Source organism: Gallinula chloropus (genome assembly GCF_964237585.1).
Source record: "Gallinula chloropus genome assembly, chromosome: 4".
In the NCBI taxonomy this organism is placed as follows: Eukaryota; Metazoa; Chordata; class Aves; order Gruiformes; family Rallidae; genus Gallinula; species Gallinula chloropus.
Genome location: NC_140088.1, coordinates 21,678,917 through 21,706,295, shown reverse-complemented (window position 1 = coordinate 21,706,295; position 27,379 = coordinate 21,678,917). Strand labels below are relative to the sequence as shown.

The 27,379-nt window shown below is 39.4% G+C and overlaps 1 protein-coding gene across 1 annotated transcript in view; it reads right to left on the bottom strand.

Annotated features, from left to right (window-relative positions):
* Nucleotides 1-18,641, bottom strand: part of LOC311191027 (mucin-5B) — a gene marked incomplete at both ends in the record, with an annotated part of 41,277 nt that extends 22,636 nt beyond the window's left edge. Inside the window, 16 exons of the mRNA XM_084263123.1 lie at nucleotides 800-1,052; nucleotides 3,875-4,001; nucleotides 5,499-5,593; nucleotides 6,430-6,594; nucleotides 7,185-7,322; nucleotides 7,575-7,644; nucleotides 8,634-8,735; nucleotides 9,328-9,466; nucleotides 10,624-10,741; nucleotides 11,444-11,569; nucleotides 12,091-12,316; nucleotides 12,697-12,830; nucleotides 14,575-14,662; nucleotides 15,940-16,054; nucleotides 16,754-17,009; nucleotides 18,560-18,641. Coding sequence (XP_084119249.1) covers nucleotides 800-1,052; nucleotides 3,875-4,001; nucleotides 5,499-5,593; nucleotides 6,430-6,594; nucleotides 7,185-7,322; nucleotides 7,575-7,644; nucleotides 8,634-8,735; nucleotides 9,328-9,466; nucleotides 10,624-10,741; nucleotides 11,444-11,569; nucleotides 12,091-12,316; nucleotides 12,697-12,830; nucleotides 14,575-14,662; nucleotides 15,940-16,054; nucleotides 16,754-17,009; nucleotides 18,560-18,641 — 2,234 coding nt within the window. The remainder of the gene's footprint in view (nucleotides 1-799; nucleotides 1,053-3,874; nucleotides 4,002-5,498; nucleotides 5,594-6,429; nucleotides 6,595-7,184; nucleotides 7,323-7,574; nucleotides 7,645-8,633; nucleotides 8,736-9,327; nucleotides 9,467-10,623; nucleotides 10,742-11,443; nucleotides 11,570-12,090; nucleotides 12,317-12,696; nucleotides 12,831-14,574; nucleotides 14,663-15,939; nucleotides 16,055-16,753; nucleotides 17,010-18,559) is intronic.
* Between the last annotated feature and the right edge of the window lie 8,738 nt (nucleotides 18,642-27,379).

Genomic DNA, 27,379 nt, shown 5'->3' with positions numbered 1-27,379 from the left:
AAGACACCCAGTTCTTAAATACTCTTCCCTCCTCTGTCACTAGTTTCTTGTGTGTTTTCCCTAAGTATCTATGTTCCACTCCGTGAGATAAGACTAACACTTTCTTAAATAAGGGACCTCCTAAATTACTAAATTAATCTCTGTTTACAAAAATAGTCTAGAATCCTCAGAAAAAAAAATAATTGGAAGAGAGAGAGAGAGATAGAGAATATGTAGATATCTAACGATACAAATAATTTGTTGGAATAAAACAGACTTCCCCTTGTATTTGTTTGCATTGGATTGGTTGAAAATGAGAAAACGACAATCTGCTTTTCACTACAGATGCAAATTAACTAGTGATTTTATTTTTAGTATTTCTCTCCAAAAATTCTATCTCCTCTTTTTAAAAACTGGTATTTTGTGTTTTTTAATAGTCTGTTTTTATTTTTTAAATAGTCTGCAGGGTGATGTGTTGGAGGGCGTTTTTTACTTTAGGATTTGGTTTTTTTTTTTCATTTCAATGCCAGAAATTCCCCCAAGCCCCTTGTCTTCTAGAAAATTTGCTCCCGCTGTATATTGATATTTTTTTACACAACCATGAACTTTGCATGTTGATAGATTTCAAACATTACTTTTTGTTTGCTATCAGAAATACAGGATTTTAACCTTTGCTATGGCTGCACTTCCTGCCAGGGGAATATTTGCTTTAGTACAATCTGGAGAAATGTGTCACCATTTGAGGATTAGAGTTGGGAATTTTCCAGCCAGCCCTGACATCCCTCGGGTATGCAGCTTTTGCGTCATCAGAGGAGCTTACCACATCAGTTTGTCTTCTTGGAAGGAGTTGCCAGGCTGAACAATCTTGCCTTTGTAGTAGCAGGGACAGTCATCTGGTGTTACACATTCCTCCTCGTCATTGAGGTAGGTCCCTTCAGGGCAGCCACAGCCCTCCATAGGAGCAATCTGAACTTTACACAGTGGATCGGGTTCATCCAGCGAACGGCAAGACTGGTTGCAGTACTTCACACTATAGTTATAAACCATACTCTCAGGACACTCCTCAGAGGGATCTTTGCAAGAGAAATAAAATGAATGTATGGCCTTCTCTGTGCAACCATCACTTAAGCAGTTTTTTGCATGTTGTGAGTTATAAATATTCTTTTATCCAAACTAGAAGACCTTGCATCCCAGCCATCTTGGGAAAGTCTGTTCACAAAGCTGAAACTGTGTCATACTGAGTACTGAAACACTCAGCAGCGTCTATCTTGACTAGGCAAAGAAATCAGAACATTTCTGTAATTCGTACATTTTACAATTCTTTCTTATGCCAAGAACTGACACCAGTAATGTCTGACTTGTCCTTACAGTTAAAAAATATTTTTGGTACTTTACTGTTGGTTTCTTTGGCTTGGGATAATTTAAGAATTGAACTTATCTTATAAGGGGTAATATTTTTATATTAAATGGGCAGTGCCAAAGAATTTTCTGATCATTTGATGCTGACAAAGGAAGTGTTTTTAAGTTCTGATAGATGTCTCAAGGAAAACTTTTGTTGTCATCTGGGGAAATGAGAACCAATGTTTTCTATCAGCTCTGGGTAGACCAAACAGTTAAATATCAAAATCTGAAAAGCCCATAAGATAGTGAAAAACAGGTTAATTTTCACAGGCTAATAAGAAACAACACCTTTTAAACTCTGCCATAAAATCTATAGTAGTCATCCATAGGGATGACTGCCAGTTTTGTCAGGAAATACAACTAATTAAGGTTGTGGTTTTCAAGAAAGTTTGACATACGGATTCTTCTGAAATTTGGTGAGAACTGGGGATCTAGTATTCTTGGACCTCTTTCTAATTCATCGTCACAGATTGAACCATACATCTGTTTTTCAGATGTACACAGATATACTAGAAGGTACAGGGGAGTTGTTCACAAGCAATTGTGCTAATCAGCTTTGCAACAATGTTATCACCATATCAGCAATAGGTTCCACGCTTAAACAAAGCTATGCGTGGTTTTCCAGTCCATGACCATAGCACACTTTCTTAGATTAGTTAGTAAGCCAGGTTTATGTACACATGCAAAACCACTGCCTCCAGCAACAAAAACCATTTGGTTTCCTGGTCTTAGCTGGAGCAGACACAATATCCTATGTGTAAGTTGTGCAGGCCATATTTTCCTACATTAGAGGCATAGCATGAAGATGCAGCAACTGGTATTTGTAAATCAAAAGAGGCCAAATAATAAAGATACAAGATGTTGAACATGAGTTTACATCAGATTTGCCTGAATGAGCATATCAATTGTTAGCTATGAATGCAATAATGTGTTTACTTTCTCCCTTCAACAATTCGCAGAGAAAAAAGATCAAGTTTGGTAAAGTGAGATCCAGTAAGAAAAAAGGTTTTACATCAGCTGCTAATGCCAATGGTATTCTGGGTGACCAGTAACTCAAGTAATAGTTTGTGATTCCACTAAAGGTGGTGTCACATACAGGCACTGCCAACAATTAGCTAGTAGGGTTTGTTTATTTATTTCATACACTCTACTGGCAGCAACGTAGACATCCACTTAGGATATAACCTGCCTTAGATGCTGCCTGCAACCTGGCACAGTTGGACACAGCTGCAGGAGCTGAAAGAACCTTTCCAACCTCTACAATGGGACAGACCACTGAAAGGGATTGTTATGGCCCACTTATTCTTTCACACATGAAGAGCACAATCTTCAATCTTATCTCAGGCATGTTCCTAAAAGATTATTTCTTCTTAAATAAGGTCTAAAATGATTGTGCTGATTAAGCTATTACCAATTTTTCCCAAGGTTACTGCACTGTTTGAGTCAATATTACCTAACGTGCCATGAGTCCACAGATTTCAGTCTAAATCCATGTTGCAAACCAGTCTTTCTTTGGCATAAAGTTTGTCAGTAATTCTATGTCAGTAACAAAGCTTTCAGTAAACAGGGACCATATCTAGTTCAAAAATCTGTGTGATTCTAAGATAATTTGCTGTGGACTACACTGTGTTCCCTTTGATTTATTTCAGCACAGGTTTGTTAACTTGTTCCTGCTGCAATCACAAATGCATTTCAAAAAGCAGTTATGTTGTTTGTTTCTATTAATTATTCCAGCTAGGCTCTAAGTCAGACAATTAAAAAGAACATAGCAATGTTACACTTCTTGTGTTATTAGTAAAGAAAATGATACATCTATTTTCATGTTGATATAGACAAATCTCAAACTGGTGGCTTGTCAATGGGAAAATGGAAATGCTGTAGTAAAATTCAGGAGCTGGGACTTGTATGTTTTACTTTCAGCTCTGACACCATCGCATAATAATCTCTTTAATATGTATGTAATAAGTACATACATATGTGGACTCTGAACCCAGAATTTAGAGATAATGTGTGTGTCCAAGAAAATTTTATTCAGCAATTAGACAGTCCTGAGCTGAAAATGATCAACAATATGTATTTATTTAAAAATTTACTATTTTACTGTAACATGAAAAAATGCAGTTAATGCAAGCAATACCACTCCTACGGTCAGTGTCTGAGAGAAAAGAGCTGAGATGAACTGCAAAGGGATCAGAATTGAAATACATAGGGAGGCCCTTCAGTTCAAAACTCACCTAATTGCAACTCCAGCTTCTCTGAGTGCTGAATTCACCTAACGGTTTACACCAGGAACGTACATCCTAAGTGCCTTTTCATGAAGTGGCCTTTAACTGGTTCTGACAAGCAGAAGTTTTTTATGAAGCACAGACTTATTCTGTTTTTTCAAAGACCCACTAACTTGGTGACTAAGCACAAAAGATACTGATTGATACAGACTGGGCTCTCCTGAAGCTGTTCTCCCACACCCCTACCCAAGGTATTTCAGGATGCATACCACAGATGCCCTGCCTCCAGCCCTTCAGGGACACGCCTGCTGCAGCACAGTCTCTGGAGTAAGTAGAGAGCACACTACACAATGCAACTTCACTCTTCTCAGCATTACAGGTGTCATACATACATTTCTAGAGTACAGAAAAGAACATGGCTATTATTATACCCAGCTCACAAAAGAACAGGGAAAAATATAGCTGTTCAAAAAGTAGTCAACCAGCCTACTTTTTCATTTACCAATGAAACTTATTTTGTAATATCTCTAAGAGAAAATGTATGCTAATGAAATACTGTGCAAACCTAAGAAATAAAAAATCAATTAGAGCCATGTATCTGCAAAGATGGTACATCTAACATTCATGTACAGATGGATAGTGAGAATGATAAGGGCACCTGTATTTCATGAAAGCACTAAAGCACCAGCCTTTCATGAGGGTGCATAACCTCAGACATGTCAAAATATATAATCTAAAGATACACAGAACTTAAAACACTGCACAGCAATGACTGGCGCTTGTATACCAATCTTGTTGGTTGATCAGTTACACCCAATTGACATGTGCATAACAGAAGATATTTTAATACAGAATAATATGTAATGTGATCTAAAGAACTAGTTAGGTAAGTATAGAGGGCACTTAAATCTCTAATTCTTTTAACTGGGTAGCTGGACAGAAGAACCCACATACAGCCACTCACTCAAAAGCAGTAGGGTCACACTGCATAGATGAGACACACTTATCCTGCCATTCTTGGAAAATGTTTCCCGGAATCATAGTTTAAAATCTGATGAGATGAGCAGGAGCAATTGACATAACCATAATAAACTGTTGTTAGTTTTCTTTAATAGAAAATTGCAAATTCCTATTCAATTTAGAGTTAACATGAAATCTCAAGCAGACATATTTCCTGGGGGAAACTTGAGAGAGGTAAATCATAAGCCATATTTTCAAAGGTAACTGAAGACAAACTAAATTTGGGGCAAAATTTAAGGATCAGGTATTTTCTCAGTAAGTTGCATCACACTCCTTACATTAATTTTCTGCATTTTTGCAGAAACTTCTTTACTATTGATATAAATGTGGCATCTTTCTAGTTCAGCCAACTTCCTTAACAGCATTATAGAGCTGCACAGCAAGAGTACCTATGGGCAAATTTTTTCCTTCTAAATATGAGGAGACTAGCATGATTCCACAGTAATAAATGGGAGATAAACTATATAAGTATAGTGTATTAGAGAGAATATAGTATATAGAAAGAATATATAGTATTTTCCCCCTATATGTGAATTTTAAACCAAGTCAGAGGGAATCCATGGGGCTGAAAAAATTCATTTCAATTCCACACAGAAACACCGATTTTCAAAAAGCAAACCGTTTTCAAGAAGAGTAAACACTTTGTTTTCTTTCTTCTGGATCATGCAACAAAATTGCCAGTGATTGCAGTCACTTAGTATTTTCAGGGCTGCAAACAAAAAGGTCTCTTATTTTATTTTTCTCATCAGTATCAGTGAACTTTTTTGCAGAGGCATTACTGTAACCTATTTCATTCCAACTAGGGCAGACTATAGCTTCATGGCAATCAGTCTCTAGACTAGCTTAAACCACACATTTAGACCAGTGTCTTACCTTGATGTACACAGAAGCGTCTACAACAGAATGGCAGGGAGCAAATGCACTGCTTGTATTAGACAGAAGAGCACACCAATGCTGGGCAAATTTTTCTGAAGTGGGAAAAAATATCATTGTCCATCAACCCCATTTCTGTCTGAATCAATATTCTTATCAGTGAGCACACCGTACTAGAATGTCTTGAAATGTTCAGACAATACCATGGGGCATTAACACATCATGGTGATAAGCATAGTTGGATGGGTAACCAGCCATCTCCCTAAAAGAAAGGATTCACCTTCCAAATACTAAGAAATACTAACATTATTACTGCAGCTGGATTTGCAGAACGTCTGCATAAACTCCTCATTTTCATCATTTTTCATCAAACTTCCCTAATTCTTTACAGTCAGGCAATTTTCCATAGTCAATCAATAACATCTAGCGTGTAATCAGTGAGCTGTGTGGCTCTGAGCTGCAGATTTAACTACATATGGCAATACCTAGGACAAGTGAGAAGCTACTTGTAGCTTCATATGGCAACCCAGTCCAAGTGAGAAGCCAGACAGTGCACTTAGTACAGTATAGTGCTTACTGAAGTCAGTACTGTTGATAACTCATTCCTATTGACTTCAGCATAGCTGTAACAACCTAGATTGGATAAAGATCTTTCCCAAATACTGACAAACAAGAATTCTCTGCCTTAAACCTAAATTGTTCTCATTTATGCTGTGTATGTTTTACAAATCATTACTGAAGGTGATGTCTTTTTCCAGCACTGCGGTCCTTTGATTTAAAAGCAAAGCTGGCACCTTGAAATCCTGCAAAACCCAACATCTAGTAATAGTCTCAAAGACAGCAGGCTTTTGATGTTTATGAGATTTCTAAAGCTTTTTTGGTTATCCATCATATGAAAAATTATTTAGCATTGATAAACCAGGCCTGCTACCTTTATCCACACTGTTTGAGCAAGGATCTTCAAAGCTGTCCTCGACATCAAAACAGCTGGCTCTAGTTTTCCATGAGTTACCAAAAGCAGAAGCAGAATCTTCCACTGCTCCAGTGACTGTTCTGAAGTCATCAGTCTGGATGTTATTGAAATTGCCACAAAGACCTTGTGTGGGTGGCAGGAAAAAAAAAAGAAAGGTAAAATAAAAGAAATCATTATATGATTGGAAAAAGGAATGGCATCTAGATTAACACTCCCAGGTTTATAATAAAACCTCATTTTTCTTCAGAAACTTCCTGATGTTCCCAAAAATCAGAAAAAACCCTGTCTTTTGACTGTAATTATTATTTTTCTGCATTACAGTAGCACTTGGTAAGCACGAAGATTGGAAACTGTTTAAATGTGCTTTAGTAAACACTGGCAGAGAAAACCAAAATGGGTTGGAGAGACAGGATGTAATCCCGTTAACACAGATAGGAAACAGAAACACAAAAAGCTTAAATAATGTAAACAGGAGATTGGTGGCAGAATCAAGAATGTAATCTGCATCTTGCAAGATTCTGATGAAGGCTTGCTTTCACAGAGTGTAAAATACCTGCACACACTAAACAACACAGAGATTATCTAATTTTCTTCAGCAAATTAGCAAACTTTCAATGTTCTATATAAAATAAAATAATTTCATCACTTCAAGTGATAGACAAACAGCTACAACTCAGTTTAAGAGCAAACTGAAAGAGCATCATGTGTCCTACCAGATGTGCGATTCTGATAAGAATGATCTACTGTTATGGAAAGCTGCATTACAGGTTTCATTTGCACTCGAATCTGTACTCCAGTCGAGCTGAAGATTTTGACGAAAAATGTAGAGGGCCTGAAGATGGTGATGCCATCTAAAAAGGAAAACAAAAGTAACACTAAAGCATGCACCTACAAATCTTTATGAAGCTAAGTAAACAGGAACTTTGGTAACCAATGCATCCAGTGTAACACAGGAATTCCCAGGGAATCATAGACCTAGTATCCACCTAAGGCAAATGACCTAAAAATGGGCAAGATCATGTTCTTTTCCATAGGATAGAGAAGGAATCCTTCTGTGATTACATGTAGACTTACTTAGGGAAGATGTGAAGGAGGACACTTACCTTTGCTTACAGGCAGCTTCACAATGAAATTATTCATGTAGATATTGCCACAGGAACATATTTTTACAGTCTGCAGGAAAAAAAAAAAAAGCCCACAGTAGTGAATGCATATGACATGAGACACAGCAACAACCTGACAAGCTTCATTAAGCATTAAGCAGTGTCTTCAAAACATTATCACTTCTGGAGCAGTGTAACTCAGTGCCTATACTACAGTAGTGTAGAGCAAATCCCTAGGCCATAACAAAAAATGAAAAATTCCTCTCCATAAGCAACAGCTTTGATGGCATGCTTTCACATACCTAAGAGGTTAGTTTTCTTTTTGAGAACCATTACATGTAGGCTCCATCTCATTGGAAATGAAACATATCTAAAATGAAGGCTATGTTACTCAAACTCCCTCGGTAGTCAATGGAGGGAGACAGGCCCATCCAGGAGAACACATCATACCCTAAGGGGGCTGACTTGTCTTTTGGACACATTTCTTTCTTGACTATAGAAGGAAGTTAGGATGTTGGATCTTGTAAGAAGGTTAGGACTGCACCAGTTAAATACCAGAGGGGCAGAATTAATCTGTATAACTTTAGGAGTGCATAAATACCAGCCCTAACCCAGTTTCCACTAAATTCAGTTTGAAACCTGGCATAATCTTCACTAGGAGAAGCCTCAAGCTTTCATTTGGAAAATTCTGCAGCTTCATTCATTGCATTAGAAAAAAACCTCAGGACTCAAAACTACTGTAAAAGGGGATATTTTCTCGTCAAAATCTCAAGCTTTCAAAAAGAAAGAGAAAAAGATTGAAGTTGTGAAAAAGAAGGAAAGATAACAAAGATAATTTTTACCCATATGCCTCTAAAGAAAATGGAAAAGCCATTGAAAGGACATAGCTCCTGCAGAACATACACAATAAACACATGCACCACATCATCAGCTGGTATTAATCTTGCCATCTCAGGACTGCAGCAGACCAACTTGAGTCCACAGTGTTAGAGAAATCCCACCTTTGAACCTAAATATGAGTGACATACTATATGAAACTAACTAAAGCAAGTTACTTACAGTTCTTCCAAGAGTGATTAATACATTCTTCAAGCAAGTCATTGTCTTTGATGTCCCACACTGGACAATCTCTCCAATCACCACAAATGTGTCATCAGTATTCTGAAAAGACAGGAGCAAAGGGATGTGCCGACATTGTTAGCATGTTATAGGAAGAGAGCTAGATAGAAAAAAGGTGTCTCTGAAAGGCTGAAATGGAATAATAAAAGAAGTGGAGTATTTAATCTCTAACTGCAAACTGCTTCATTTAATTGCCAAAATAAATAATGTTCACTGCCTTTCCTCTGCGCTCTGATTCCTTGCTATCAACCTGTGTGCCATGTATTTGCAGACAGCCATATGGAATTAAATCTTTGTGCAGGAATTTTTGTTCATCCATTTCCTTTTGATAGTCATACATGAAGAAAGCTTCAGGAGAAATGTTTAAATCTACACTAATAATCCAATAAGAAAATTAATTCTTTTAAGAAAAGTTGTAAAACTATGTTGAAGCTGCAAAACCTTGATGTGAAGCATCAAGCAATTTATTTATAATCCATTGCAAATGGGAAAATTTATGGGGCTGACGACTGAGCATGTGTTGAAGTGTTCTGCTGGATTGGTGCCATTTAATTAAGTCATATAAAGCTCCAGCACAGCTTAATGCCTCATGCAACTCAAGAGATTTAGGAGTAAAAGCAAAGATTGTTCATACCTTAGCTAAGACATAATGGCAGTTGCCATGAAAATTGAATCTCTTATTATCGAATGTTGTTATATGGAATCCTCCATCTATATTACAATTTCCAGAACAAGGCAGAGAAATACAGCTCCAGTGGCCTCCTATGCAAGTACTGTACAAAACCCAAAAAAGAGCAGTTAGAATAAACGTAGTGGTAAAGGAGCAAAGGTAAAACAGCATTTCTATCTGACTCTGCATGGATTACACACCCCTTTAAGGTGTGAAGACTGAATGCCTCTCAGTGATAGAGTTACCTGCACTGAGCTTTGAACCAGGTCCTTCAGAAATACACAGAGTCAGTCAAGCAGGAAATGCTTGTCAGGACCTTACTTTCTTACTTGAGCTTGTAAAAAAAGAAGGAACCTTTTCAAGCAGGATCTTACAGCATTTTATGCTACTGATACAACTGTTCAGCCAGTTGCTGATGCAACATTACAGCAACTAATTGTGGAGGACCTGAGATGATGGGCAGTTACAATTTTCAGAGCTATGCTCACAGCAGGAGAACAGCCCAGACGTGGTTGTGACTAGATGGGAACTACCCAAAGTCATCAAGTTCAGTTCCTCAAAACTGCAGGTTTTGAGGAGTATTTTCTCAAAATGCAGGAAATACTAAGTCCAAAGAGGTTTGCAGAACAGATTGCCTACCCCACCATGCACCACAGTGTATTTCATTCCTCTCTATAGTAAAAGTTAGCCCTATGATCAAGAAATGATGCTGTTTAACAGGAATTCAAATAACACCTACAACTGTTCATTCAGTCGATGGATATCAGAATAAAAAATAAAACTGTTTTGAGAATAATATACTTAATCACCTTTCACTAGTGCAGAGTGGAGATAGGTTCAAGCTAAATCAAATAATTCTCAAGGATCAGGACTTTTGAGATCCAGGCCCTGAAATAGCCGTTTGTAGATCTAGACGTGGTTAGAAATATAACTTATTAAAACAGTGTGAGGTCTTGCCTCACTTTACTGGCCAATTCCTCTGAACTGACCAGAAAAGAGTCTCATTGTTCTGCATTCTGAAATGTTCAGCTCAATTTTTGCTAGGACTTCCAAGTGGCAGTGATAACAATGTGAGGTTGAAGACAACCTCTAAGTATTCCTGTACTATTGAAATTCAGACCAGGTTTTGCATTATTATTGAAGACAAATGTTAGGAAGAAGGGAAGGGGAAAAAAAAGGAGAAAAGAACATAATGCAACTCAACAATGTTCTGAAATAAATGCATTTGCTTTGTTACTGCAATAAAATTCACCACAGTACCAATTTTGGCAGGGAGTGGAGTAAGTCCCTCCAGATGAGTAGATTTTGCCTTGAAACATACAGGGACAGCTGTCTCTGGGGATGCATTTTTTGCCACTGAGGTCATCAAGGATAGTTCCTGTTCAGACACATGGGCTAGTTAGTACTTCTTTGGCGAGTGAGGGAAATATGAACCATCAGGGAGGATTAGCACAAGGAAAAAAAACTGGAGTATTCAGTGTTTCTGTAAATGAATGGGATATTTTAAGGAAAACACCATACCAGGCCCTTTCAGTCATTAATGGCTGGGAAACATTTCATACTAGAGCTCAAATGAAAACAATGCAAAACCCAAAGTATATCTCTGCATGTTACTGGAATTTTTCACTGTGAGGAGGATTCTTATGTGCTAGATTGCATGTATGTGAGACAATTTCCATCAATTTCTAATAGTGAATCTAACTGAGGTCAGACCCTCATCTTAGACTCTACTTAATGTGCAAACTTATACATACACATACCTGGTAATGCATTACATGCAACTTCAAGCCTTGTAACAGGGGCACTTCACCAGATACCTTCACCTGCATTCTTACTGTCTTAAAAACACCTCTCCTCTTTCTACTTATGCACCAAATTTTCCTGCCCCTCCTCCAGTTTCAGGAGATCTTTAGAGATCTGGCTCTTCCAAGAAGAAAGTTGTTAAAGTATGCTAGAAGCAGCAATTTATTCATTGATTTTAATGTAAAATATTAAAGAAAAAAACCCAACACAAACCTGCCACTACCTGAAAGGGAATAACATTTCTATTTTTCCCACTGGAAGAAGCAAACTGCCTTACCAGGAGGACAGAAACAGCCATCCGTACATGGGGCTTTACAAATCTTGCTCCTTTCTGGGTCAGCGCATGTATCAGCACAGGAGTTTCCACATTCCATGTACTCCATATTGTTTGGGCATTCCTGATCTGTAAGACAGATACAAGCAAAGGACACCTGAATCATTTATGGAGTCACAGTAATTTATTTTTGCCTGAGGCATCAGTCATTCTGGAATTAATTTTCTATTCCAATTCACACCAGCAGTTTGGAGAAGTACCTGTAGCCTTCTCCCTGGATTTACAGTGATTTCCTGCTTGGTAACTGTGACTACTGAGTATGAAAACACAGGATAAATTAAGAACAAGCACATTAGATTAGGCTTTCAGAAGCAAAACAAGGCTATTTATAAGTTAATTGTGCATTGTAAAATTAAATAAAATAACTGGAGAAAACTTACCTATCAGAGGGGAGGGGACACAGTATTAAGAAAGAGTTCTAAGTGGAAAAATCAAGTTAAATTTGTAGAACATTTTCCATTAACAAGGTTTCAGTCAAAGTATTTCTAGAGATTGATTCACTGCAGTTAACAGCACTTTGGTCTGCTGGGATCAGAATACACACATATATTTCTAACCTGAAAGAAACCTCCAGGGTAGTAGTTACTTACAGCAAAGTTCTTTGGTCCTCCATTCCCCAGGGTCTCCCTTTCTGAGAACACAGTCTCGAGAGTACTGGTTTAGTGTGCTGCATATGCAGCTGGAAACCAAATCAGAGTGAGAAGAATTAACTGCACAGTGGCACATGTCCTCAGTGCAGGTCTCTACATAGTCATCAAATGCAACCACTTTGGGACAGTTTCCGAATCGGGACATAAGTTTCTTGCAACTTTTTTTCTGTTAAAAAGAAAAACAATACATTTAACCCACTTTCACATTTATGGATGTGCATCCCAATTTTTGATGACAAAAGTCCAGAATGACAGGATAATTCAGGGTGGAAGGGACCTCAGTGCATCATCCAGTCTAACTTTCTGTTATGAGGTCCTTTTTTCATGGACTGGAAGCTGTCATTCAATTGATCATTCTCCCACTATCTATTTCTTTAACACTATAATAGGATATTCTTTCAGCTATAAGAAGTTTACTCAGACTTATGGGTAGACTTATGAAAAATTCAGTTCAGTGCATGTTCTGTAGTTAACACTTTTTTCAACACAGTCTCTTCCAGGGCTGTAGTTCAGGAGGGTTTGTACTTCTTGGCCGCATATACTTACATATTTACTGCATCTATCATCTTCCCTCCTAGGATGTCTTCCAGTATGGTCATCTGGACTCACATCAGCACACTTTTCTGATGGATCCTCTACTTTGTGGAAGTTACCAAACTGCCTCGGATGCATTTTATACCCTGCAAAATCCCCAGACACACCTGAGTAACTGCCTGCAATACTTTAGATCAGTTAATGGGCTATGAAGATCCACTTCATCTTTGGGCTCTATGGCAGTATATTCTTCACCAAATACCCAGATTTAACCACAGCATCCATATTACAGGAGATGACAGCCTGATATAACTTCTGTTGAGCTAGAGCCAGGAGTTTGGCATACTTGTATCAAGGCCTGCTGTCAGCCTGGGCATTTATAATCACATAAGACTTTTGACCTTTCTATTGCACCTCATCACTTTCAAAGACTTCAGTTCATTATGGATGTTTTGATTCTATAGTTTTGTATTTGCATGTCTAACAGTCATAGATTTCAGTTTGCCTTCTACTATCACAACCTGAAGTACAGGAAGAGAGGCACATGATACATGCACGTAGCCATTACACTGGCCAGAGGGGTGCACTGTCCCAAAGCATACCAAAAACTTGATCCTGAAAGTGGGAAATATTTCTGATGAAGTCTGAAATTTATATACTTTTATGGGGAGTATGCATAAGTTGCCATTCTATGAGTTTTTTCTTGGTGGTTTGAGGTTTTGTTTATTTGTTTGGTATTGGGGGATTTTTAAAAAAAAGATTTAATAGACAGATTTCTGACAAAATCTGTTCTCCTGTGCTGGCTCAGACACTAACTAGAAGCAGACCTGAGAGAGTGATTTCCACTATAGTGCTGTTTTTCAGGTCCTTTACCACTATTTTTTCAGAAAATAGACACCCTTCTAAAGCCTTGAACTCTTGGAGCCGTGTGATTTGCCAAGGATCTCAATTGGCATTAAAGGATGTAAATAATAAAGTTTCAAGAAGAGCTGCTCCATGCAGAAATGGTATTTTTCTTCCTGGTAAATTTTTCCTCAAGAGAAAAGAGTCTGAATGTGAGAAGTAATTTTGGACCTTACACAGTGGGTCATAGCATGAGCAGGCAGACTGACTACTACTTGATTGAGATGCATTCAAAAAGCTTAATATGAAATATGAAGATGAACCCCAGATCTACCACTACAAGTGGTATGTTAAATCAAATCTCAGGATTCTTTCTGAATGGATGAGGTAGATGACAATATTTTTCTGGTGACTCAAGAAGCCTGGATATTATATGAAGGGATCACATTATTACTTTGGCTTCAATCTGGCAGCTAATACCCCAGGATGCAGGTTTCTTTCTATTCATAGAACTTGCTGTAGAGTTGTAGCCTCAGCTGTTGGCTGTGCTGGCTTCTTTCCACTTCAGTGCAATATCTGAAGGTGGCGGTGGATGGCACCATGGCTTCTGTAAGGTTCTCTGTGACATCTCTCTGGCTCAGAGATGATACTTTCATTTCATTAGAGAGGCAAAAAAAGCCACACTTAATGCCTGACTGTAAAGTGATGTAAATGGAAGGATTAAAAAATACATTTATGCCTAATTTTAGACTATAAGTTAGTTAACATTTTCTATATTAGTGGGAAACCCAGCAATGTTGCTTCACGATAGCCAGTCAGTCAATTACTTTGGGTAAAAGAGGTTTGAGACTCGTACAAGTTCGCAAACAGCAGAGCAACACAAATGATCCCAGAACCTCTTAAAATACATCTGTTCATAGAAATGTTAATGCATTTCAGAGTGTCTGTCTGGAAATCTGAAACCCTGCTTAGTGGAAAAGTATCAAGTTTTTGTGTCATGTGCTAACAGTTCTGTTCTACGTGGAATACTCGGTATTCATGGCCTACCATCCAAAATCAAATCATTCTTCTCATTGCCATCATAGTTCCCACATAGACCACATATTTTTTCTTTATACGTTTCTTCCAGGTCCAGCTACAAAACAAAAGCAAAGAAGAAACACAGAGTTCAAAAGGATTTTCCCCCCATCAGCAGCACATATTAAAAGTCGCTTCACAATAGAAAAGCACATTAGCAGAAATGCTCATTATCAATTTAGAGCAGTCTCCTTTTGCATTACAAACCTGGCATAAACTTAGCTGAAGACAGGCTGAATTTAAATGGAAAGACAGTCCTCTAGCAATTATTATTCCTACCTTCAAAACCGCTAACTGTAGCATGCCAAATACTGGACTACAACTTGGACAAGTGCCTCCCAGTATAGACTGTACCTCTTGCAAGGTACCACAACTTCACTCTGGGCAGGTCAGATAACCATGGTCTGATCCTGTAGGCTGTGAAGCAGCAGCTTCTGGTGAGCTTTTAGCCATATCTAAAGCTTTTCACAGTCCATGGCCTTTCTAGGGGTGGGTCTGTTGATCATAACAGGGCAATAAAGTGTCAGGTTAGCACACTACTGCCTTGCTAGATAGAACTATAGCACCTAATCACTCCTACATGATTGGAGGGTAGTACTGCCATTATTCAGATCCACAAAAAAAAGGCAATGCTTTTCCTACGAGTGTGTCACCCTAAAATTGTGTCCACTCTATTACAGGGGAAAGAAGGAAACAAATACTTCATTAGGTCAGAATTTGAAGGCCATTTGATTGCCACAGGATTATATTTTTTAACTCTGTTCACCTTCTACCTTCTTGCTGTCCCTCTGCACTGCAAAACATGACATAGAACTTTGATATATTTAATCTCCGTCCTGATTGTGGAGGGAAAGTTTTCACACCAAGAAGTGTAAATACAGTGTTGCAGAAGAGTGTATTTCTGAATGAGTGCATAGAGAGGAAGTCCCACACAGGAAGGCATTGGAATCAGAGATGCCAAGGTCTGAACTGGCCACACAGATTAGTTTCCCAAGCAACTAACAGGACAGGGCTGCGAGGACTAGCAGTGCTGCTGCCAGTGTCCTGTACAGGAAGCAGGTGACTACAGAGCAGCTGTCTCTATGTTTAACAGTGGTACCTTTCCTCACATAAAATTAGTGGTAAAATTGGTTTGGAATGCCTGGGGGTTGTGACTCCATGTCCCTACCCCATGAAACTATTACCTAGTTTGGCATATCCCTATCAGTTTACAGATGCAATGGCGCCTTCCCTCCTCCCCTCCAAACTCATATCAACACCGTTCCTGCATCCAACTCTGCTTTTCATCACTGATGAGGTTCACCAAAAGAAAAACAACTAACTGGCTGTTCATACTAGGAGAGTGTCAGCCCAGTTCCACTTGAGTGTCAGGCCCAGCTTGGAAGTGACTTGGAAGTAAGCACAAGTGTCTTCAATCAGGATGCTCTTCAAGCTGAAGGGCATGGGGATCCTGGAAATAGGAAAGAACAAAACAGGTTACATTGGAAAAAAGACTAATCAAATCCTCTCATGGATAGAGGAAGAAAAACTAGAGTCAAAAAGAGCTAAATAAGTCATGGGAACATTATTTTCAAGGTCAGCCTTTATCCACACAATGCATTGAAATAGGGTATGATCACCTTCTACAGTGATATTAGGCATGTGACCTTTTACCAACCTTAACCCACAACACAATGTATTTTGGTCATGAGCGTGTCAATCCTACCTTAGCCACCTGACTGACACCAATGCATCTCTGCTTGCAAGGTTAGTACCACAGAAATAAAGTTTTGAGAAAGAAATATCATTTCTACAAAATCAAAACCAGTGATAAATAAATCACTGGGTTTGCCTCCTTCCATCCACCTTTCACTCTCAAATCAAAGGGGCATTAAGGAAACCTACAACTTTTTTTTTTGGTAACATAAGAATTGCTTTTTGCTTAACATGTTGGTGTTGATAACTGGGAGACATAGTTTATGTGCTTCTTCCCTCCTCCACCAATATGGAGCAGACTCTTTGCAATGCCCTGTTCAAAGTGCTATGAACATACCATACACAGCCATTTGCACTTCTGCAGAATAAGAATTCTTTGTAGATAAACCACCTGTTCTTAGTATATAACAATAAAACTGCTGCACAAGAAAACAACAGTATGGTCTTTACTCACTTGTTCCCGTTCACTGTGATGCCTGTCTCCTTCACCTCCAAGATCACTCCATCAATGGTGACAGTGAAGTAGATCAGGAAGCTATTTTTGTCACTGCGCCTGATTTGGATGTTAAAGTCCTGGTAGCTGTCATTACAGTGTGAAGCGAAGACATATGTGCAGGTTCCAGGAAAAGTGAATTTAACATGGTCAAATGTATGAAAGTGGAAATTGCCCCAGGTGGCACATTCACTCCTACTGACAGTAGACACCTGGACTAAAGAAAGAGTCATAAGAAGGGAGCTTAGAAAATCATCCCACATGAGGTGTTCTACTTTTTTTTTTTTTGGTAGAAGAATTTTAATGAAGATATTTTCAAAGGCAAAAATGTTAACCCCTGGAAGATACTAGCTTGTGGGAAGGAGTTTGTCTCTTCAAAAAGAGGGTGTTTGAAGAAGTCCATACAACAGATACCTCCAGTAATGAGCCCAGACTACTTTGAAGTTAACAGTGAAAAGCAGAAGAGGTTCAGCTTTCCTACCTTACATATATACCTATGAAAAAGATGCTCCAAGCATCCATGTGTCTCTCCATTGCCTATAGAAAGCATTTAATCTGGAGATACATTTACACTGAGATATCTAAAGTGAAATGAATGGAATCCATTCTGGCTGTCTAAATCTCATTTGTACTTTTGAAATCCTACTTTGATCCAAAGCCTTGAATTGAATCCCTTCCAGGAGATATCATAGGTGGCATCACTCCTCAGCAAATGGGGGCTGCCACCAGCTTCAGCAATCAGCTCAGAGTTACTTGTTTTTCATCTCAACCAAAACTCATGTCTTGGACCTCTGAATTGTACCTATTTCAAAGGTATTGATACATACTTTAAGTGCACAGAAGACATCATTTCAGAAGGTAGCTTTCATACCATCAAGCTGTGCAAAGTCAGTATGAATCACCTTGAATTAAATTATATGCTTGCTACAAAATGCTTTTAGCATTTCTTCTAGGTTTGACAAATGAAAACCGGCGTATTGTGTTATGTAGCATGTTTAGGAAAATCAACACACAAACATTCATCGCAAATCAAGTGAAAAATGGTCAGGGAATTCTAAAATGTTATGAAATACTCCTACCTAAGAACCACCAAGGGAACACTGAAAAATTCAGGTCATGATGTTAGAAGTGCGGAACACAAACTTAAGTGTCAGTTCTTACAGAAACAGCTTTTTAAAGGGACTGTAATTTGCCATAGGTAAATTTGCCATAGGCAACACTAAAGTGGAGTAGGGTAATTTTGCACTTTTCTACACAATAATGAAGGTAAATGACAAAGTTTGGCTGTTCTTGGAAGTGGGGTTGTTAGTATTACTAGAACAGCAATAACTGTCACATCAATTGCTTGTGTATTAAGCAACTGGGAAAAGTGTAAGACATTCAAAACCAAACCAGGAGGTAACAGTGCAGCAGAGCACAAAAACCGTAATTACTCCTAATGCAGTATTTCATACTGGTCGATCAAGCCTAGCAGGCACTATGGTAACACCATTTTTTTAGGATGCAAAGTGTATCCAGGGAGTCTCCTCTGTAAGAGTAGTTATTTAGGACATAAAACAGTTGATAAACTACCTAGGAGTGAAAAGAATAAAAGTAAAATATTTAAATGGTTTGACATTAAAGATGAAAATGTGGAATGTTAAACAGCATCCAGCATACATATGGCTCTTACATGAATGTTACACGTTTTCATTTGACAACTCTACTTATTACCTGTGCAGAGCAATGTGTGAACAAATAATCTCAGAAATAGTTTTTTTTTCTTACCTATTTGAACTGGTTCTTTGCCCTTGCAACAACTCCAAATTAGGCAGAAGATCCAAAATGACCTCCCCTTATTTATTTCCATCTTGCCATGAAGAGGTAACTTGAAAATCCTTCCAGGGAAGTGTTTTTTTCTTGGCTTATAGGCAGATTTTTATAGTCCAGGAATTTGGCGTGAGAACAAAACACTGATGGCAGGGTCCCTGAAAGGTGGAGCTTCATTCAGTTTTCTTTCAGTGGTTCATGATTAGCACCCAGCAAACTCCTGTCTTCTGACAGCACAGGTGACAAGCTCTCTCTTGCTTCATGTGGAGGCAGAGAGCTGTTCATATCTTATTTCTTTTCTTCAACATAGGTCCCCCCCAACCCTCTACATGGCTGCTCTTTTTTTGGCAGGAATACTTTTTCATAACGTCTGATTAGTAACACTCAATCATTATCTTCTTTCTCACCTTTTCTCTGGCTTACGGATCAGTACAGTCCCCCAGCTCCAGAAAAAGTGTTGCCTTTGCAAGCATAATGGTAACTTCTAAATGTAGGAGCAAAAAATACTGTAAGGTCAGGTATAATGTACATTTTATGTAGAACAAAATCTTTTGGAAGGAGGGCAATGCCCTTTAAGAAGTGTACACAAAATATCTGACAAAAAAGGCCAGAGATTTACCACTTCAACAGACCAGGAATGGCATTAGTCCGCAAAGTGCAAAATGCTCACCCCTACTGCACAGATGGGATTTAATTGCACCAGTCAGACATGGAAAGTTAATTTATTCTTTATGCACACAGAGGTGGTAGTTTCTCCAAACAGCAAAAGGAAGCAGTGCCCAAACCCCACCAAATGTAGACCACAATTAATTTCTTCACCTCCTAAATTACACTGCTGTGAAAGCATTCCTTGGTACTATTAGAGTGCTTTAATACCCTATGACATACCTATAAAAAAATGTAGAGGGCTCAGTCATGAGCTGGCCTACATTGCACTGTAGGACAGTTATTACATATCATCACAGATGCTAGATGTCAGTAAATTTAGGGTCTCTTTTAGAGATCTACATGCTCTGTTGGCAAAAGCTGACCTAGCATTGCTTCACTTTACCACTCAACTAGTACCAGCAAATCAAACACAAGTAACAACACATTCCCACACTCTCAACTGCTCCGTACCCTTTTGGGTATACACTAATGCCAGAGCAATTGCCAGTAGTAGGTGGGCACAAATACAGCTTAAAGGAGATTTAAGTTTCACCCCTGTTGGAAGTCCTCAGGTAAAGTCTATCTATGCCCTCCCTGAGAAATACGCATGCCCTTTTATCCAGCTGGCAGACAGTAGCAGGTCCTTGAGAGCTGCATCTTTCTCACTGTTTTCCCCGGCTTTGTGTCATTTACAAAGCTAAGTATTCTAATGCTGGCCCACTGCTTCTTTCAGAGGTTCCCCCTGCACAGTTAGGAGCCACTTACTAAGTCGCTTACAGAACTGCAGGTGCAAATGTCTGCCAGGTGGAGATTTGCTGCTGCTGTCGCTCCTAAGAAAATCCTGCACTGGCAGGTGAGAGCATTGTGCAGTAGATGAAACATGAGTTCATGTTACCCCTTTCCCACTGTCCGTGCCCCATTAATTCCATTGTCAGTCACACCTGAGGCAGGGCACTACTGGAAGGTAAAGTCTGTTCTTGAAGGCCTGCCATTTTGGCTGGAATACAGAACCGACAGACTTCATGGCACCCGTGATGGAAGTAAAAGGTTTCTGCTGCTTTTCCTTTTAATCACAATGCATCTTCCCTGCTGACCGCCACCCAAATAGTTACACAGTAATCCAGCAGAATATCTAGCAGACGATACAAACTACCAGAACATGACATTATAGGTATGAAGATGGTCTGAAGTCAAATACAGTGTAATAGTTGCACTCAAATTCAGCAGTTTCCCATGGTAACTTTCAAACTGGTTTCTTGTTCAGGCCACAGTATTTATGGCAGGCATGGGGAAGGGCTATGAAGACCAGGAGAAAAAGCATATAGATGGAAAGCTGAAACTTTTTATTTTTCCCAAATGAAGATTAGTGTCAAAACCCAAATGCAAATGCTGCTGAGATAGAGTCCATTATTTTTAAAATAACGGTCCTCTTTTTTCCCATTCCCACACAGGCCATCAAGGCACCTATTTTGTTGACATCAGTATGAAACCAGAACGAAGAACAGGACTCCAGGAGTACGCTTTCTGACCCTAGGAAAGAATCCCTTTATTCCCATCACAGTGCAAAACCAGCAGGAACCACATAAAACTTACATGCCAAAGATAACCTTCATGGTGAGGCTGACAACTGCAACTCCCAGGCCTTTGTCTACTACATGTGGGGGGCTCAGGGGCATGCCAGGGTGGCCAGGAGGGATGAGCTAAGGCATGATTTCCCCCTGCAAGTCCCATTTAGCTCTTCTGGGCCTGGGAAGAACATGAAAAACACATGTTAACACTGTGTTGAAGGAACAGATAGAACAAACCAAATAATACATTGAGCCACCATCCACTTATGCTCCAGTCAGTAGAGAAAGTACTATCAGCAATCTTGGATCCTCCCCTGAGACAAACAAGAGCACATCTCTTGTTACTCAAAGAACTGGGAAGCCCAGTCCTCTTGCTCTGTACCTAGCCATTTTCTTACCTCTGCTTGTCTGCTCTGTCATTTTTGCCATGCCTTTTGCATTTCTCGGGGAGCAGAGTTCCTGCCAGTGACTAACCAGAGCTGCTGCTTCTGGCTTCTCCACAGAGTGCTGACTACGCTCCTTAGAAAGAACTGAATGCTTCAATCCCCTGCAACGATTGCAGGGCTACTGACAAGGAAAGTATATTTGCATTTAAATGAAGTTTTTATATTCAAGTTTGGCAACACTGAGGTTTTCAGAAGCAATGCACGGTAACTTTTCAGAAGGAAACTCAGACTGACATGGAGGTTGCGAATATGTTGATCACTTACAACTGAATCATTGCTATTGCAAGGACACAAATTATAACTGTTCCCCCTGCAGTGACATATGGGGATTAATAACTCTTCCCTTTATTGGGGCCTGTGGCACAAGAGCTGCAGCTGTACTAGCAAAAAGAACAGTTCCTCCTGGCCCCTTTACAGCCCATTTCACGGATCATTTGCCATTAAAGGGTATGTGATTTTAGTAAATACAAGTGGTAAATATTAACTCAACTTCTTTATTGCCACTGACTCACTGGAGATAAACCATGGTGAAGCTAATATTATACACCAGTAACTCAAATCTCGTATTTTTGGACAGAAATTTGGTAAAGAAGCATCCAAATTGGGGGCATCTGGTGGCTTCATGCCATTCACAGCCAGCTACCATACAGAAGTCTGGCAATTGCATTTGTATAATACCCTTCTGTCATAAGGTGATCCTATACCTACTGTAAAGCATTAAGGCTACCAAGACTCTTGTGACACAGCATTCTGTATCAACCCAATCACTGGTGGGGCTCAGCCTGGAACCTATATTCCAGCTCATTTCAGGCAAAGCCATGCTGCTTCGTAAAATGTGAACCACAATAAAATGGTGTTTTACAAGCACTGCTTAGATAATAATGATAGAAGAATGCTGTGTGTTTTATTGACAAGGTAATGTAAGCTAGGGAAAGATAGATTTGGATTTGGTGTCAAGCTGATAACCCACATGGTAAAAATGTCTGAAGTGAATTTGGCAAAGCATTTTACATAACTGATGATTACAACACTACTTTGCACATTTTAAATTTCCAGAAGAATTTAAGAATAATATTAATTATATTTTATCCTTGGTACAATCCTAAATGTCCCAGTTTAGGAATTTTACATCAAAGATTTATTTGATCCATCAGGTTTGCATCACACAGGCTGAAACAGCTGGCAGTAAGTATAAGGTGATCTGTAACAGGCAGAGGAAAAGCAGGGAACAGATCTTTGACATTAACTGTTTGTTAAAATACATGAAGAACATCATCAGTATTTAAATTTGATAGGAGATGGCTGGATGTTTTTAATTTTGCCTCAGAACGAACATAAAGCTCTTTAACCTCTTATCTTGCCATAGGGTTCCTTCACTTTTCCTGAAGTAATCAAGTGCATTAGTTACTTCTGTTTGCAAGGAATCAGTTCAGCTGCTCTTTTCTGTTGGTTTTTTTTTTGTTGGTTTTTTGGTTTTGGTTTTTTTTTTTTAAGAAGATGTAGATCTCTCAAAATCCACATACAAGGAGTAATGACATGGCTGATTGGTGTTTGTGCACACAGGTCTCATTGACCTATTGGCACTTCCTCACATAAGAAAGACTCCCTACATAAAAAGCCATCAGGAGGTTGGGCCATTTAATTTTTCTACTTGAAAGATTTTTCTTTAAACAATCTTTGTGATGAAAAATATAGAGTAGTAGAACAAAGGGAACCCAGGATCACATGTAGGGAAGGATATGAATATTCTGCTTTTATAATTAGAGCTTTATGTATTTCAGGCTAGAGCCAATTCCACCATTTTATATAAAAGCAATTTCTCATTTCACAGATGCCAAGACAATTCAGAAAAAGCCACATACATGTGAATCTTTGCACAATACTGAAGTCTCTACAACTCTGAAATTTTACATACCCTTTGGCTTGGCAGGATTTTTTTCCCCCTAGATGGGACTTACATTTTGTCACTATTTAGAACCTGATCTAAAATCCTTTCAGAACATTTTTACTGGACTCGTAAGATTATGATCCTTCCAACATGAACCATGATATTTCACAGTAAGCAGCTAACTTTTCTATGTCATCTGAGTTTCAGAGCTTGCCCTGCCTTGAACACTGCAGGCACTGAAACCAAAGCAGTTTTGTAGGTAACTAAACAGTAATTTTCTTTTAAACTCAAATGATCATCCAGAGAGAGGAAAAACAAGACACATGGGGCCACAAACTTATCTAGCTTCTGTTTAGTGTCACAGATGTTAGAATTAGCCACTCAATAGCTAGCTGCCCTTAATTAGCTAAATTTGTTTATAAGAAGAATGAGCTCCTATAGATGCTGTAATGTTCAAGAAGGGCTCAGTTACACTAGTCTAAAGGGACAGGCTGTTGAAATTTCACTGCTGTGTCAGGTCATGGGGACTGTGTAAAGCCACTTTCCTTGATCACCGTTCCTGTTGCCTTTTGTTACCAATTGAGAGCTGCATGAAGCAAAGGTGCTACTTCTCAGCCCTGGCTCTGCCATAATTTCTCTCTACTTGATTTCTGCTAAATAGGGTAGTTGTATGTGTGTTGCTTCAGTTAGTAATCAAGATTTCTTCTCCAACTTGCTCCCCACATACATGCTAATCTTTGCACAATTTGAAAATCTGTGATGCTTCTCTCATCATTAGGCCAGATTGAGATTACTGGCCTTGGTATGGTCAAACTGTATCTTCTTCTACGTGCAAAGATTATCATTTGCATGACTAACTGAACAGGCTCTTATGACTGGTCCTTCAAAGTTTTCAACTGCCAAATGTACTGTAAGTCTTGGAATAAGGAAAAAATTACTGTGGCATTTTTCACTGTTCTAGAGAGAAGTTTGTAAAAGGAATTCAAGCATTTTACATATGAATGTTGAGAAACTAGAACATTAAAGGAAGTCCAGGTTGAACACATCAGATTTTAAAAGGTGATGCTGAAAAACCCCAGGATTTTCTACAGCGGTGATGGGACTATGGCTTACACAGCCTGGCTGTAAGTTAGTCCATGAGGCTGCCAGTTAAGAACAGAGTTATTTGTGGTAGCCTGCAAAAATAGAGTTAATATAGGAAATTAATCCTAGGAAGAGGGCTGCTTTAACTTGAAGAACTTGTTCTGCCTTAAAATACCCCTACCTCTTGAAACTTCTGCTGTGAGATAACATTTCAGAAATTGTATAGCTGTGTTACATTTATTTCAGTTTTTGTAGGACCTAAATTTCACAAGTTTTCTTTCCTACGATCTTAGAGTTTGCAAGTCTATTTCTGCCTCTTTTCCTGGTATCTGAGTTTGCTTTGCCACACAAGTTCAAACAGTATGTAACAAGCACAGTAACTGCATGATTATTTACTGAGGGCTTTGCCTTTGCTGAAGTCCTTTCACTGGGACTTATGTGCAGAGTTGCATGTGCTTAGTTCAATGAAATGTTGTTTAGCTAGGTACAGTCCAACAGTAAACCTACTGAAAACTTTATCTTACAATTTCTCTCCTACAGCACAAAATGATAATGTCATAATGCATTGTTACATCACTAAACAAGGTAGGTAGTAGTTCAGAAATCCCTACCTTGTATTATTTGGGGATGGTTCTTCTTGGTTTGCATGTGGCTTTCCCCCCCTCTTCTGATTCCCATTGGCCTTACCTCAGAAAGCAGCAGTGATTTTTCCATATTGCTAGCAAGTGTTTTCCTTCCTGCTCCTGGTGTTCTCAAAATACTTGTTCAGCAACAGTTCATAAAGCAACCACGCTCACTTTATCAGGAAATCTTCTGCAGACTCCTTTTGAACTCCAGAAGAAAGTTCTCACTCTTTTACATAGCATCATATGAACAACATTGAGTTTCCAACACAACTCCAGGTAAATGGGAAAAAATTGTCTGAACTCCAAACTACCTTCAAAAAAACTACAACTGGGAATAAAAGCCATGTACTTCCACAAAGTGCACTCCACAATTACCTTATTTCCAGGGAAGAATGTGAAAGGAGGGCTCAGAGTGCATCTAAGGGAATACTTGTGTGCAACCCCACCACCTGCCCTGAAATGGCCCACAATGCCACAGGACAATGGGCTTTCTCTTTTTGCTTATTAGAGTGACCAAGTGCGTATCAAGAGTTACACTGGAGGCCCTCAGCTGCCGTGGTCTTTACTCATGTGGCAACAGCACCCACCCTGAGCTGCAGTTAACCCATTCAGGTTTACTCCAGCATTTGGCAGTGGCCTCCTGCAGCTGCTCAATGCTGGAGGAGCTTCCTGTAAGACTGCATCTGCCTCGGAAGGGTTTGCTTGAGCTGCCAGTTGCCTGCCCCTGAGGCAAGGACTCAAAATCACAACTTCTGGCAAGCAAGGCACTATTCATGCTTCAGGTAAATTCCATCTCCAGCCTATACTTGGGAATTTCAGCCTGCCCATATCTGCCCTTCCTTCCCTTAGTGAATGCAACAACAATGCCTTATTTTATTATTTTTTTAAAATTTTGCTCACTAGAATGTCCAAGCAACTTCAAGCACTTCTTGGACAGTTTCAGAGACATGCTCAAACCCCATGCTTAAAGGACCATTGCTCTTGCTTAGGGACAGTGTGACAAAGTGAGGCCAAACCAAGCAGTAAGAGCTAGGACCCTGGCTTTTTGTGCCTTCAAAGGCTGTGTGGCCTGTGTATGTCCCACTTGCCTCCCAAGAAGGCTTCTTCCTCCTTTTTCTAGGCAAAATTAAAACTGCTAATAACTGGAGAGGAAAAACAAACCAAAAAGAAACCCTTTGGCCCCACTGAATGTGAGAGGCCTGACAGAAAGACTAGAAAGGACCTGGAAGGACTCAGACGTGGAGACAGGACAGTGCTTTAGCCACTCAGCCACCCAGCTGAACTCTGTTAGGGGTCTTGCTACTCTCTTCTTACTGGTCTCCAGAAGACAAGGAAATTCCTGGAGAATTGAGTCATTCTTGGAGATCAGAGGGAATCAAGCCTATTGCCCATGGTTTTTATGAAGCTACCCTTTTAGTAGGTCCTGTCCAGGACACAATGGGATCAGGAGGTTTCACAATCTCCTCTGAGCCCCTAAAGGGCTGACATTGCCTTGTGAGGGATTTCTGTAGTTGTCCCCTGGGTTTTCCAGACGACTCTCTGCTTGTGACCTGCAGACCCAGCCACTCTTGCTTAATAATGAAAATGCTCCATGGGGTCAGGTAGGCAGGCCTCCATTTATTTCCAAGAGGATTTGGGGAAGGAGAAAAATTGCTGCTGACTGCCACTACTATTCTCCGTACACAGTTAAAGCTTCTTTCCTTCCTTTCCATCTGGAGGACTATTTGTGGATATTTCTGCTGGAAAGTCTGTTTTTTCAACGAGTTTCAGTGAAAATACAGGTGTGAACTAAACTGCAAAGTTCTAAGGTGACTAAGAATGCAGAAGGGGATGGAGGTTTCACATGCTCAGTTGGAGCTGCCAAGCACTTGTAAGTAGCAATTATCTGTCAACACCCACTTGGGAACCTGCTGGTGTGCTGCACTGACTCAGCACCAAAACTGAAGGGGCTGCTATGACCCAGACCACCATAAGGAACACCATTCTGTGCATGCATGTAAATTCCTGTCAGAATAATTTTTTTCAGTGTCTTCTAAGATCATACATGCATCTGTGGGAAAGAGCAACATCCATTCTCCTCAGAGGTAAACTCCTTTACATGATGAAGTACAAACTCCTTTTTGGAGGCAGCTTGCTTTTTTTTTTTTTTTTTTTTTTTTTTGTCCAAAGTAGTTTTCCATTCCTAGCCAGAGACTGCCCTGTAGCGGTGAAGCCCAAATCTGCAGCCTTAATGAATTTATTTGTAAAGGATCTTTGAACTTCCTTATTTAGAGGTAGTTCGGGCGTCACTAGGAGGCACAGACCGAGCAACCTACAGAACAAACAAATAAAAAGAATGAAGCAAGGGAGATTTCTAGTCTTCGGGGTAAATAGAGCATGAAGCAAAATGCCATTCCCAAACTGGAATATTTTATGTCTTTTTTCAAAGGAAACAACACAGATTTGATCACACCTTGTCTTTGTTTCCAGAAGCTATCGGCTGACTTCAGCCAAATTTGACTGCAAAAATGAAGACCTCA